This window comes from Quercus lobata, chromosome 4, assembly GCF_001633185.2.
Source record: "Quercus lobata isolate SW786 chromosome 4, ValleyOak3.0 Primary Assembly, whole genome shotgun sequence".
Taxonomy (NCBI): Eukaryota; Viridiplantae; Streptophyta; class Magnoliopsida; order Fagales; family Fagaceae; genus Quercus; species Quercus lobata.
The window spans coordinates 89,255,669-89,271,317 of NC_044907.1; the positions used below are offsets into that span (position 1 = coordinate 89,255,669).

Here is a 15,649-nt window from a genome sequence, read left to right on the forward strand (position 1 = left end):
ACAAGAGAATGAGCCTAATCTGTTCATACATGCACTAATTCAAACATAGTTTGAATTGAATTTTTGTCTATCAATAGAGTATAAAATCATAAATTACAAATTAAGTTTTAACTATTTCAAGTATCTTGCTTTATATGGTAGTCGATATTTACACTATTTATGCTGTAGGTAACTTAGGTTGATTTCAATGGATTTAACTATAGCATATTGCTTTGCTTTGCTTTGCTTTGTATCTCACAGTCATATGATTGTGGACCATTGGGTAATCTTAATTTGTTAAGAATCAAATATGTTAATATATGGGACGCTTTTTAGTGCTAAATACTAACTATGAGCACCATGTTTGGGATTACAGTGCCAGCACTTAGGGGAAAGGACTACGGCAAGACTAAAATGCGTTATCCGGACTACACAGAGACAGAATAAGGTTGCCAGATGAAAAATACATAAGGCCTCCAAAAATGTTTTTAAGTGCACAAGCATCATAATTATCTGTTCTAACAGCATATATATATGAGAATGCAGGACTTGCGAGTAGGAAATGGCCCCATACCAAAGATGGGAGAGACTGTAGTGGTAAGCCACTAATTGTGGAGAAGATTGTGGAGAAGCCCAGTGACCCCCCCAAGAAGAAGCCTACTACTACTACTACAGACAGGTACTCTTCTTCTCTTCCCTTTCTCTGTCAATGCAATCTTTTCTGGGTATAACACTGTTTTTTTTTTTTTGTTTGGCAGGAAGAAATCAAGTTCAACAGCGCCGAAGGCAAAGAAAGCAAAAACTGACAAGAAGTCTAAGGATCCAAATGCCCCCAAGCGCCCACAAACTGCCTTCTTTCTCTTCATGTATACTATCTCTCAGTCCCTCTCTTGCACGTTTGGATTATCTTTCCGCGTGTGTGTGTGCTGAAATGTTTTCAATTTCTGTGTCAGGGATGACTTTAGGAAGACTTATAAAGAAGAAAATCCCGATTCGAAGGGTGGTAAAGAGGTACAAGTATTTATTAATTACTGCCCTTGCTCTTTATTTTTTATTTTTTGTTAGGTGATTAAACTTTGGACAGGTTGTTCTAATCTTCTTGTTTGACTTACAATGAATTGTAGGTAGCAAAGGAGGGTGGTGAGAAGTGGAAATCTCTAGACAGAAAGAGAGAAAAATATTCCTAGGACATTAATAGGTGGAAAACAATAATTATTGACTATGGAACAAGATACAAATGCAGCAAATGAAAGGCAAAAAAAATGGCAGAAGAAGAAAGGACAGAGTTACCTATAGAAGAATTAACATATAAGTGCCTATATCAAGTCATTTTTGGACTTGTCCTATCTTCTCCTATCCACTCTTTATGGTGTCCTTTTCACAATGGGCAACTACGGATTGCAACAAATAGGAAGTACTTATCAAATTGTCGCCATCTTCATTGACAAGAAACACATCACTAAGACAAAAAGTCTACTTGCATCTAGATTCAAACTTTTAAACCTGTAACACCAACGCCTTATAATTAGCAACTATAATTTCAAGCCATCCGTACTAAGGATAGAAGGTTGCATAAGTTATAAACTTATAATGGTCACGTTTCTGCCACACTGAAATGAAGGAGTTCCTTCTGTAGGCCTTTCTCGAAAGTGTATCCATGTGTGAGAATTTGCTTGAGCACAAAATATACTTCCCTACATACTAGAATTTGATATCTGGTTTAAATGAGGCCAACAAAAATAAAATAAACCAGTAAGAAAACCATCTCCTTACAGGGGAAAAAAAAAATCAAATTTTCTAATCACATTTCATCACTTGGCAATGACTTATACATAGCCGAAACATATAAATAAACACTGAGAAAGAACCATGGTAGGCATTCGAGTTGTTTTCTTTATATATGACTGAGCTTTGGTGACATTTTTATACTTCAATATGGTGTTTTGATTCTCCACCCAATAAATTTCTGTGCGTGCTGGATATAACCAGAATATTTTACCTCTATAACAAATTCAGTACAGAAACCAAAATAGAAAAAAAAAACAAAAAAAAAAACGAACTGATTACATTGCAAAATGCATAGGGGACTCACCTTTTTTTCTTCTTTTTCTTTCAGATGGTGGAGACTGAGTTACAGCGGACAGGGACGTGCGACAGTGGGTCGGTGAGCGAGAGAGTGAGAGGGTGACTGAGCGGTGAGGCTGAGAGGGTGAGTGGGTTGGGGCCGGCGTCGGCGTCGGCGACGGTGACGCTGAGAGAGTGAGAGAAGGAGAGGGTGAGTGAGAGTGGGTCGGAGACTGAGAGAGGGGTTTCAGAGGACCGGTGAGGCTGAGAGGGTCAGTGGGTGAGTGGGTCGGCGTCGGCGACGGTGACGCTGAGAGAGTGAGAGAAGGAGAGGGTGAGTGAGAGAAGGAGAGGGAGAGTGGGTCGGAGACAGAGAGGGGGTTTGACTGATGAGGGAGAGTGAGATTGAGATTGGAGAGCGTTAAATTCAAAAAACGCCTATTAGAAATCGAGTGCCTGAGACTCGATTTCCATTTTGGAAATCGAGTCTTAGACAGTCTATTTCCATGTGTAGTCCACGTGGAAATCGAGTTTTAGACACTCGATTTCCACGTGTACTCCAACGTCTTTTTTGCCATGTCAAAGGACGTAAACCGAGCCTTAGAGACTCGATTTAGGGGCCCAAAATCGAGCCTCTGAGGCTCGAGTTGCTAGTTTGCGAAAATGTTTCCAAACTGACCCTACTAACTAAATAGTTGGGGTTTTATGGGTAATTACCCATTTTCGCCGAATGTGAGGGAAGAAAAGATAAGTTTGGTCAGAATCAGATACGGGTTTCTTTTTCTTATTTTGGATGATATTTTTTGGGCTTTTCGTCTTTCTTCATTGAAATTTTTTTTTTAATAATTTTTTTTAAGAAAAAGGGTTTGTCTATATTGGTTTCTTTAGCAAATAAATTAAGCTTAAAGGGGGGGAAGAATTTTTATTTTATTTTATTTTTTCTCTATCTATGTTTGAGGTAATTCATAATTTCCCCCATTATCTTTGAAACCAATCAATTTTTTCTTCTATATTTGATAAATGAGCAAAATATCTCCAATCCGTTACTTTTTCAATTAAATTCAATGAAATTATAATGATAATAAATGCAATCTTTGACTTTTTTTCTACCATGTGGTGTACAAATAATAATTTCTTTAAAAATTTTCGTTAGATTTAATTGAAAAAGTAACAAATTATAGATATTTGCTCATTTTTCAAATATAGAGGGAGAAATTGGTTGTCTTCAAAGATAAGTGAGGGAATTGTGAATTACCCTAAACATAAAGGGCAGAAAATGTGTTTTCTCCTATTTTAAAATTTGATTCTTATTCAAATTAAAATCAATTATTGAGTAATATGGTTCTAATATGATTATGATTATGAATGTAGTCATGAACTCTCAAGATTTTTTTTTATTTTTTATTTTTAATGTTGTCACATAAGTTTTTGAAAGCTCATATTTTTTTACACTGTAGCATCTAGTTATAATTTATTGTAATTATAATTATGATTAAAAATTTCTATATTTAATAACTTTTTATTTGGGTTCTTGTTAAGCTTAAATCCAAATATAAGTAACATATCCTTTGAAAGAAAGTAAAGATCGAAATTGAATAAGAAGGTTCAAAATACCTCCACACACACTACAAATTATTTAATAAATCATCTGTATAAAAAATAATACTACAAATTATTTGCAAAAGAAAAAAAATTCACCTTTATTAAGTCATTACAAGCACTAGTTTAAAATCATTACACAAATGGTTTAGAGTATTGTAACTCAATTGACACCTCTTAGTGTCTCCAATAATGAAGACATTCAAAGTTCAATTTTCTCCTCATACATTGTAATTATCAAATTATTTAAAAAAAAAATACATGAATGATTGTTGTCCACACGCTATGCAACTCACATGCTCTCTTCACAAAGTTTCTCTCAATTCCAAAAATTAGTGTATTAGGTTAGATTAGATAGAATGTTAACATTGTTGATGGCTATTTTGTGAATATCCTATAAACTCATATGAAATAAAGCCCAAATTCTTTCTGGGCCTAATATCTCTATTTTAAAGCATTTTATTTCATACATGGCACAAGCTCATGTATCTTTTAATGAGTAATTGAATGAATGTGGTTTAGAGGAAAAAGAATAGGTCTATTTGGACTTGTTCATGAACCCAAACTTGGGCCTCACAAAGTAAGTTAGGTACACTTGTAGATGACAAAGGTTGGATGGCTACAAACACAAAAATGAACACTTATTAAAAATGCAAAGTTTAGCTATAAACATGTTTCGAGTCATCTTTTTCAACTCATTACTTAACAAATTATATGAGTATGAGAGTATCTATGTGTATTATTTAAGTTTAAACAAGTTACATGACTCATTAAGAAAGTTATATGACTAAAATTACACATGGATGATCTTTTTAATTATGTTGGAAATGTTTACAAGAAGGATGCCCACTAAAATTACACAAGGTCTAAAGCAAGTTATATTTCCCTTTTCATTTAACATAATGCTTTGCAATCATCAGTAACAGGGTTTATACACGTTCCATTTCCTCAACCTCAAGGGAGGAAAAACATTTGGTGTTATGTGATACGCATTATTAATTTCAACTGTATGTGATGGTTTATTTATTCGAATAAAGACATAAAGTTTATGTCTATGAATGTGAGTAATTTGTTGCCTTATTGTGTTTAAGTACATCAAGTTCGATTACTCTTTTCTCTTTGTTGCTATTACTCAATTTATCGTACAACTCTTTAGATGTCTCTGAAAACAACTTGTCCGCTGAAATTCCCGCAACAATTGAAAATTTCTTGAATTTAGAAAACCTATACCTATAAGGGATTTCCTTTGAAGGAATCATACCTTCATCCATGGCTTCTTTGAAAGGCCTTGAACGTTTGGATGTTTCGCGAAACAACTTATCAAGCGTTATTGCAAAGGGTCTAGAGAAACTTTTATTTTTAAAATATTTGAACATTTCATTCAATGATATTAAGGGTGCACTACCAATAGTTGGAGTTTTCAAAAATGTGGATGCAATATCAATTATTGGAAACAATAAGCTTTGTGGGGCATTCCACAATTGCAACTACCTGCATGCCCCAAAGTTACAAAATCAAGAAAGTCCCTTGCTTCTAGATCAATAATCACAACTTTTTGTGCAGTTGCATGTCTCCTTCTAGTTTCATCCTTTCTTGTTCTTTATTGGAGGAAAAAATATAAAAAGAAACCATCTTCTATAGCCTTAAAGATGGATCTCCTTCCAAACAAAGGAGTTCTTAATCAAGAAAAAATGTTAGTTGCAGTAAAGGTCCTAAATCTTCAAACTAAAGGAGCTACCAAGAGTTTTGTGGCGGAATGCAAAGTCTTAAGAAATGTTTAACATTGAAATCTTGTGAAGATTTTAAAACGTTGCTCTAGTATCAATTATAATGGCGATGAATTCAAAGCTCTAGTATTTGAATTCATGACAAATGGGATCTTAGATATGTGGCTACATTCAATGACAGATTGCGAAAATCAATCAAAATATTTGAGCTTTCTTCAAAGAATAATTATTGCAATTGATGTGGCTTCTGCATTAAATTATCTGCACAATCATTGTCAGCAACAAATCATTCATTGTGATTTAAAGCAAAACAATATTCTTCTCGATAGTGAGATGATTGCTCATGTAAGCGACTTCGGTTTAGCAAGACTCCTTACAACCACCAGTGATTCTTCCCAAAAGCATACTAGCACAATCTGTTCAAAAGGATCTATTGGCAATGTTGCTCCAGGTATTACCTCTCCTATTTAGTTTCAAATCCTTAACGATGCAAGCATTTTGCTTTTCAATTTGTCACTTTATCAAAAGATAAGATTTAACTCCTTGAATTTTGGAGCATATAAGCTTTTTAATATTCATACAATCAATATAAACATATTAACACACTCTCTTGCTTACTATTTCTATCTGTCGAAACAAATATTCACGTGAATACATACAAGCATGGAATTAATTTTACATTAAATTTAAAATAAAATAATTAATAGCAAAAATAAGATATATTCTTTGAGAAATGCCAAAGTTAATTTGGTGATGGACATTTATCCTTTGACTAAGCTTCATATCTTATTTTTACGCATATATTTCCTTAATCAAATTGAGCATGCAAAAACAATTGTAATTTGACCCCTCGCGTAAAGTTTCATACACCTTCCTACCATTATGGAAGTAATAGCACATGTCATATTATTTTTCAATATAGATTCGTTTCATTTTCTGGACTTTGCATTTTGTAGCCCTTAATCCATATTTTCATTATAGACAGAAAATTGCTTAATATTGTTCCATTCCATGAGTTGTAGAGTTTGGCATGGGTGGTGAGGCGTCAACTGAGGGGGATGCATATAGCTATGGAGTCCTTGTGTTGGAAATGTTTACAGGAAGGATGCTCACCTATGATATGTTTAAAGATGGTCTTAATCTTCATAATTTTGTTAAGATGACATTACCAAAAAGACTTGCTCAGGTTGTCGACCAGATGCTTTTGCCCAGAGGTGCTGTAGAAATGGGAGCAACAACTTCAACAATGATGGCAATAGAAGAAGATGAAAAAAATGGCAATGAAATTGAAGTAGATGAAGTAAATTACATCGTGGACTCTTGGTGTATTGATACTAACATGCAAAAGTGTATACTCTCAATCCTTAACATTGGAATCATATGTTCATTGGAATCCCCAAAAGAGAGAATGGGTATGGAGGAAGTCATTAAGGAACTAGTATTGATAAAAAAAAAAAAACCTTTTGTTGGTTTGGGGATTCACAGAGGCAGACCAAATGGCGCCCGAGTTAATTAGAGGTATTTATAGTTTTGATTAATAACTATCATTTGTAGTGTATCATAGTCATTTACTCTAATTTCATTCACATCCTTAAAAATGCTTTTTAAGAAAACGTGAAGCCTTTATGTCTACTTATTAATTTTGAGTAGATTATTCTAACTAATTGTGCAATTAGATTTTCATTTCTCATTCAAGGTCAAAATGCTGAACAGAAATAGTAACCTTATTTAAACGCATGACCTTTCTATTATCGTGTTCCAATTATCCATGTATAAAATGATGAGCTAAAGAACTTTTTTTGTGAACTACAGGGGCATGAAACTACTGAAAGATAACAATGCTTGGATTAAGCAAGGGATTCAGCATTTCTACTTGATGTTTTATAATTTCATGCTTGTCTAATATCCCTTGTTGAAATGATCAATGGATGATTTGCTTTCTCTTCTGGTGTAGGGGTCGCCTTCATGTGCTGTGGTTTGTTCAACTATGTAATGTGTTTTTAGGTCTTTGTACTTTTTAATCAATTCAATTCCAAAAATTCTTTACAGGAAGGGAATGTTTTAAACTATGTAATGTATATTTAGGTCTTTGTATTTTAGAACTTTATATGCTTATGTGCTGCATTATTCTAGTGTTCAAAACTTCAAATAAAAGTAGTTCTTTTTAATTTCATTTTAAACTTAAGTTTCAATTTATCTAAGTTTCAATTTATTTTATATAATCTTGAGCAAATTGTTGAAAGAACAATCATCCTTCACAGCCTAGTATAAATTCTTCAAGGATCCAATTTAAAAAATATTTTTTACAGTTCCTGGCCTAAATTACTGGAAAAATAGGATTGAGGCCATGAGATCAATAGAATGGCAGAAACAAAGAACAGAACAAATCCCCAAAGCTAGGCCAGGGTTGGTAATGAATTTTGGAAAGTATATCAACATGGTCTCGGGCTAAAAACAGGTAACCTGGTGAGCAAAACATCAGAGGGAATCCCATAAGATTGTTTTTCTTTGACGCTTTTGCTAATCACTTCACACCTTTTGCACTTATATAGAATATTCCATCAATTCGTCAGCAACATCCTTAAATTTAATTCCCTCATCATTTTTGGGTCCCTTAATCTGCAAATCAAGACCCATGTCCTGTATCTTCAGAGCAAGAACTTTTGGCCTCAATCTTTCAGAATCAAGCTCATCTTTTTTAGTTTTTTTTGGTTGTCTGAATAAAGCGTTTCTAAGTTGTAATCCAAATCCAGCCAGTGAAATTAACTTAATTAATTTAACACATTTCCATTTTGCTATGTTCATATGTTCACTTAACACACGTTCATATGGTATAGATTGTACTAACATATTTGACTAAAAAATTTTGGTTACTGCTACTACTACTAACATTACTTGACCTCATTCCGCTTCTCTTCTTTTTCAAGTTCATGGAGATGACTTGGCTTCTGTACTTAAAAGTTACACTATCAGAGAGAGAATCATTTAAACCACTAGCTTTGCTTACCTTTGGTAAATTTTCTTTAATCAATTGGGACATTATATTTGTACCTGTACCATTTAGCTCAAAAGACATAATTAGTAAAATTGAGCATTCAAACATACCTGTGAGTCTGTGACCGAGTTAATGAACTCAACGATAGCTGAGCTCAAGTAGATGCCAATGGACAGAGCAAGCCAGGAAAAATACGTGGAAAGGATCTCATCCCAACAAGACCTTCCTTAGAGAAAAACTCCATCAGACCCACCGGTGTGTTCACAGGTTGTACAATACCTCCAAACTTCAGATGACTCCCACATATATTCATTTCCTCACTGGAATAAACGCCTACTCACAAAATCAATTAAGAAGTGAAAAAATTAGTTCGTGTCTTTCTTTGAACAAAGACATACACCCAATTCATTTTCATTTCTTTCCTGTTTTCCTATATATTCTCAATTGATTTTTAAGTGTTTTTGGTTTTCTAGAATTTTGCTCAAGACTGAGATTCGTATATTTGTACTAGTAACTAGTTAATGTCCATACAAGAAGTCAAATATAGTGCAAAATTATTCTTAGATTGAAATACAACTAAAATGTTACAAGGATGCATCATCAACTGAATTTTCTAATTATGAAATTGGGTGAATAAAATCTTGTCAATACCCAGGCGAAAAGCCAAAAAACCTGAAAGCATAACAGATATAACCAAAAAAAAAAAAAAAAAGCCTAACAGTTATATGTCTCAAATGCTTCCTCTTTAACCAAACAAAAAGTTTAGCATACATATTCCATAGCACTATAGACTACATAATGTTTCTTTTAGGATAAAAAGCACAAAAGGACCAATAGAAAGACAATGTTTAAGCAGCTAAATGTACTCATTGATTCACATGGGCTGACAATAAACATGTGATTGAACTCATCTAAGGAAAACATAATATCATTCCATATCTAAATATCTCTCAGAGGACAGAGATAGGATGAAATCGCAAGATCAGAAGATAATATAAATATAAGTTGTAAATATCAATTACTAATATATAATAATAGCCACAACCATGAAAGGATAATAATATCAATCCGGTACACAAAAAAAAAAAATGCTTTTAACAATACTAACATGCCTACTGCAACAGGTAAAAGCATGTGTTAGAGATATATATTAGACATATTAGCCCAATGTAATAGGCCCAAGCCCACTCCTGCTTGTACTAGTAGTCTAGGGTTTAATTGCCTATATATATACTCATGTTAGGGTTCATTGTAACACAGGTTATTGTATTACACTCTTCTACACAATAAAGATGTAGCCCTTAAGGGATTCCTCCGTGGATGTAGGCCGTCAAGGCTGAACCACGTAACCCTTGTGTTCTCCATGTTCCTATTCTATGCTTCTCTTCCGCATCTATTCTAGCATATTTAACATGGTATCAGAGCCAAACTTCGTTCTTGGCATCAAACAAACATCTCTACACAGCAAAGAAGAATCACACGTGCATACCACCATCTGAAGTCACATATATTTCTCTGCTGGATCTAGACTCCACAGCATCTCGCAAACACCATGGCTCTGTGCTCTGTCAAAATCCAACAAACTCAAGCAAACCCGTGACATCAATCTCAGATCTGTGAAAATCCAAGCTTCGCCTGATGAAACCAACCACATAGACGTTCCACACAGCCTCTTGCGAGAAAAACCTAGAAGTCCGGTCTCCACTGAACACTGCACGCACCACCACGCGCTAGCGCAGTTTCTACCGACTTCTCCACGCGCCACCGCGGATTTCACAGGGTCAGATCCTCCTATGGTTACACGTGCCACCATGACGGCCTTGTAGCTCGCCGCTCTGCCAAACCACCGAAGTCTGAGCATCAATCTCCCTCGCACGCGCTTTCACCCGCCTTCGGAAGTTCCAGACACACGCCGGTGGAATAGTCACACGCGCCGAAGAGCTGCTGCTGATGTCATCTGACGTCATCGGATGACGTCACCTATCCACGTCAGCATGCCATGCACACCTTAGTCCACGTCATCAGACACGTCATCAGTGTCACCTCGTCAGCACCACGTCACCTAACTGACCGATTGACCCGGCCGACCTGACCCGGACCACCCGGATCTGACCCATGAGCACTGACTGTTGACTTGACTAGGATCCGTTGACTTTGACTTTTTGCGTTGACCTTTGACCAAAAGTCAAAATTTCCAAAAGGGCCTATCTTACTCAGTTTTTTTGCGTAGATTCCAATTTTGGACTCCGTTTCTTCATTTGAAACTCCGAAATTGGTCAATTGGCACATTCTTCATTGTGGTTTCTTCAAAGGCATTCTTCAAGGCATCTCCAAGTGATCTTCTAATGCTTATCCAACCTCAAGCCTTCATCGAGCTTTCGCCTTGAGTTTGAGGGAGAGTGTTAGAGATATATATTAGACATATTAGCCCAATGTAATAGGCCCAAGCTCACTCCTGCTTGTACTAGTAGTCTAGGGTTTAGTCGCCTATATATACTCATGTTAGGGTTCATTGTAACACAGGTTATTGTACTGCACTCTTATACACAATAAAGATGTAGCCCTTAAGGGATTCCTCCGTGGATGTAGGCCGTCAAGGCTGAACCACGTAACCCTCGTGTTCTCCATGTTCCTATTCTATGCTTCTCTTCCGCATCCATTCTAGCATATTTAACAGCATGAAAAGGGATTCAATTCATCCATAGCACTAATGACTTCTCAGTAAGAATAAGATTCCACATTTGCACCATCAACTAAAGCAAGGTTCTCCATATCACTATCCATGCATGACTAAAAGATGTTCAACTTGAATACTAGGATCCTTCACATGTAGAGTTTCGAGGTTAATTAAAACATACTTCTTTTTCCAGTAGGACTTCATCATCTTCTCATGGGATTGCTCTTGAATTAGAAGTGAACCATAGTTGGTGTAACCAATGAAACGAGTCCAAATTTTTTTCGGTTCAGCAAAAACTGTATTTTCAACCAATACAATACAAAGTTTATTCGAAGATTCATGCACACCATACTCCCTCATCACCCATATGCAGAGTGGCATGCCATATGGTTGTTTTCCCAACATAGTTAAAGCCAATTTCCCCTTGAATGATGTAAGACATTTCCCTTTTTCAAAAGAACCACCATCATCAGGCATTGGTAGCTCTTTGAATTTCTCACTATTGACATCAAATGACAAATATCATTTCAGTGTCGCACATCTATTGCCGTCCTCCTCCTTGCATCATATCTAAAATCCAATGCAAACGTCCACTAACAAATGGGAACAGCATATCATGGTTAATTTTGTTGAACACAACATCGAGTCACCACGAGATTCCAAGTTCAACTATTTGCCATGAATCCGGACTTAATGTGTACACCTCAATCATAGGGGAAGACATGTAACTATATAGTTCACGAATAATCCTCACGACCTTGTAGTCATTATTCTGGTAATCATACACAAATCCCACCGCTTTTATAAAACTTAAAGCTGTTTAAGGAAGTGTCATTACCATCAGCTAACTTCTTAAATTTTCTAATGCTGGGGTTCCACAAGTATACAAAATTATCCCAAGACTCGAAAGTCCTATAATCAATGAGACAATAGGCCATTGTATGAATCCACTAAATCAGCAACTCCAAACTCTAAAACTGATGGGAATTACAAACTCAAATATCTTTTCAAATGTGCGGTGGGAAGCGACCGTATAGACTTGATTATTACCACGACAAAGAGAAATCATGATTATGCTTATTAAGATAGCGGGTGGAAATGAAATTGGGTTTAGTGATGTAGAATTTTCGCAATCTAGGACACAATCTCGTCTGGAAGACGATGATTCTACCGCTGTTGGACAATCGGTCAATGTGGTCCGGAGAGAGATTGTGTTTGCTTGTTTGGTTGATTAGTATTTCTTTGGCCATCAGCGTTTAGGAAATTTTATTTTGATTCTAAATAGATTTTATCTATTTATTTATCCCATATTTGCTTAAGCACATGTTAATATTATCCTTTGTCATTAACAAAAACACGATTAACAAAATTGGAAAATTTACGGCATATTTGTTAGGAAAATTTTTGTTTTTGTTTTTAAAATAGTATGAATTAAAAAAAAAATTGAAAATGAAACTAGTTTTCAAATAATATTTATTACATTATACGGGCTAGGCTTCTTGTTTTAAGAATAATTTTCAAAATATTGAACACAAAAAAATAATGTTTGAGAAGCCATTTCTATTTTTGAGATTTGTTTAAAAACATTCACAAAAAGGAGCATATAGAATCTAAATATTAATTTTTTTTAATGTCTTGGGAGCGAAATTTTCCTTTTGACAAATGTAATAATTTGGGGGGGGGGGGGGTTCAATACCGAGACTCAACGTTGGGCTTTAAATACGGCCTAAAGGCTATTGGAAAAACTTTGGAAAGATTCCCTTTTTATGCTTTTCACTCAGGCTAGGCCTAGCAAGGATTACGAGAAGGCCCAAAATGTTTCCTATAAAACAAATAAAAAAGCCTACTTCAACAAAGAAATAGCATAGCAGTAAAATGATTTAGCTATAAAATAAAATAGAACAGTGTAAACCTCAAGTTGTTTGTAATTCCACAAATTGAGAAGAGTGTTTACATCACCAAAAACATCATCAAAAGGGCCTATTAAAAGAGAATCCTCCATTATAATAGCATGAGGAAAAAATTTTATAGTCACAAATACATTATCGCCCTCAATTGAAAAACTATTGACAAATATTATAGGTTCCATTACAACAAACTTGTGTGTGTAACCTCGTGTATATGCACAGGTACATTTCAAAACAATCACAATTATATATATATATATATATATATATATTAGAATCTAATTGGATGATTTGGATCTAGGCTCTTCGGTTTTTGTACCAAATAATTTACTTGCCACAAATTTTTTTTTAAAAATAGATAGGACACATGACGCAAAATTGAACTCCTATTAAAATTCAATTTAGAATCTAATTGAATTTAGATTCTTTTATTTTTGCAACTAATAATTCATTTATCACACAAATTTAAAATTTAGATGAGACACGTGGTGCAAAATTAGGCTCTAATTTAGAATTTAATTGGATTTTCTCTCACTTTGACTCTTAACATATATATTATATGAGGAAGTTTAGCATGGAATGAAGGGAGAGAGATTCCAACTAGCGCAGCAAGATCACTTTTATGCCATGCCATGCTCAAGATAATTGTATATCTTGTGAGTAGTGAAGGCCATTTTAGTAGTATGGAAAAGAGAGAATGTCTAGCTAATTTGGATGCTAGACATTTGTATTACTGGGATTTTTCTACTAGAAGAGAGATAAGCATATATGGGTGAGTGTATGAGAGGTAGTTATGAGCTAAGGCTTGAGAAGCTTTGTTATTGAGTTAAAAAATAGGAACTCAAAAGCTCAAAACCTCATTAAAGAACCAATAAGCTGATTTATGAACTAAAAGTAAGAAAGTAAGTAGAGAATTTATGAGAGGTTGGTATGTCTAGTGTGTTGGTAAATGGCTCTATTTATAGCTGAGTTTAAGGGAGTATTTAGCAAAGAATGACTAAAAAAAAACCAGTCTTAATTAGCAATATATCTTCAAAGAATATCCATCCTAGGATTCGGCCAAGAATAGTAGGTTCAGCTTTTAGGAATATTTGTTGTTTCAAGAATGTCGTCAGGAGGTTCAAATTTAGCTGATCTTGGCATTTAATGTTGGGATTTTGAGGATTGTCCCCAACCAATGAGATTAAAGCATGCTTTAGGACTAGTGATCTTAGTTAGTTGCTATTAGGATCAGAGTTCCAAGGGCTGATTATGTTACCCCAAGCCTTGTGACAATCTTTGAGCTCCTTGCTGGAAACTCTACCAGAGATTTCCTTGGTGCCCTCTAGATTCCAAACCACATTTCCCTAAATTTCCCTATCAGGTTTCATGTGCTTGGTTCATGAACCAAATAATACATATTTTTATTAAGAAAATGAATTGTTTAGTTGAGAATTTATGTAGCTCTTGAGGTTTGGTTATGGCTTCATTTGCTTCTTGACCGAAACTTAGAGAGGAAGAAGATAGTGAGCTGAGTTAAGCTCTTATACATCATTCTTAGCCTTAGGTATGGTCATATGCAGTAGGTATTAGATTTGATTTAGGATCTGTTTGGGATCCGCTTATTTTACTGAAACTGAAAACTTTTTGCTGAAAGTACTGTAGATAAAGGTAAAAGTTAAATGAAACAGTATAGTGGAACCCATGAATAGTACCAAAAGATGCAGTAGGACTCACGAATAGTAGCAAAAATAAGCTGAATAGTAAAATAAGCTGGTTTTTTAAGCTGAGCCAAACACGCACTTAATGAGCCGAATTTTGATTGTTATAGGTTCAATCTGTCATCTAATTAGGCTAAAACTAAATGAGTAATTTGCCCAGCTGTCTTAGTTACATGTGTGGACTCTATTTGATGGAATTTGGCATATGGGCAATTGGGCTTTATCCTTGAGCTTTTGGGCTTGCACCATTGAAATAGCTCTTTGGGCCTACAAAATAAATAGTCTTGCCATGATTTTATAATATACAAGGGCTTTTATTAATTGTAATGTAATTCTAAAATAATTATTTTGGTAATGTAGGGGCTGTTCGGCACTGTTGTTTAAACAACAATAATACTTCAGACACGTATTTTTATAATACTTAAATACGTATTTCCACAACACTGAAAATTGAACAATAATACTTAAACATTGCTACCAAACAAGCCCATAATTTCCCATGGTTAAAATGAGCATAATTGCCATAGTTTTTGTAAAATGAATTTTTTTTTTTTTTTTTTTTTTTTTTTTTTTTTTTTTTTTTTTGCTTCAATGTAAAATGAATGAAATTGCCATAAGTTATGAATGTAACTTTTATAGGCTTAAGTATTAGAAACATACATTCATATTTCTCCATGCCCCATCGATTTAAGGTATGCTTGTCATGGATTTTGGAAAAATGAATAGTATTATAGAATAAATGATTATGTGAGATAGATAATATGGTATAAATGATTGTCCTGAACCATGGGCTTATATATTTGCTAGGAAATTTGATTTGCCAAAGATTATTAACTTTGGGCTTTGAAATATGATTTTTTTTTTTTTTAGGAAAATATATTTTTTGCCAAAGATTATTAATTTTGGTCTTTGAGTATAATATAATATTTTTTCCAAATAATATTTTGGTTTTTATGAAATAATTGTTTGCCAAAAATTAATAGTTTTGGGCTTTTGATAAA

At 34.5% G+C, this 15,649-nt stretch overlaps 1 protein-coding gene across 1 annotated transcript; it reads left to right on the forward strand.

The window, feature by feature from the left end:
• Window positions 1–330: 330 nt before the first annotated feature.
• LOC115986110 (high mobility group B protein 3-like) lies at window positions 331–1,166 on the forward strand. Its single transcript, XM_031108969.1, has 5 exons — window positions 331–397; window positions 505–658; window positions 738–845; window positions 933–990; window positions 1,104–1,166. Exons 1-5 carry the CDS (start codon window positions 331–333, stop codon window positions 1,164–1,166), a joined length of 450 nt encoding a protein of 149 aa, XP_030964829.1.
• The last annotated feature ends 14,483 nt before the right edge of the window (window positions 1,167–15,649 follow it).

Coding starts and splice junctions, on each gene's coding strand:
- LOC115986110 (XM_031108969.1), top strand. CDS start 331: ATGAGCACCATGTTTGGGATTACAGTGCCAGCACTTAGGGGAAAGGAC. Junction 398..504: donor CTACGGCAAGACTAAAATGC/GTTATCCGGACT, acceptor CTGTTCTAACAG/CATATATATATGAGAATGCA. Junction 846..932: donor ACTGCCTTCTTTCTCTTCAT/GTATACTATCTC, acceptor TTTCTGTGTCAG/GGATGACTTTAGGAAGACTT.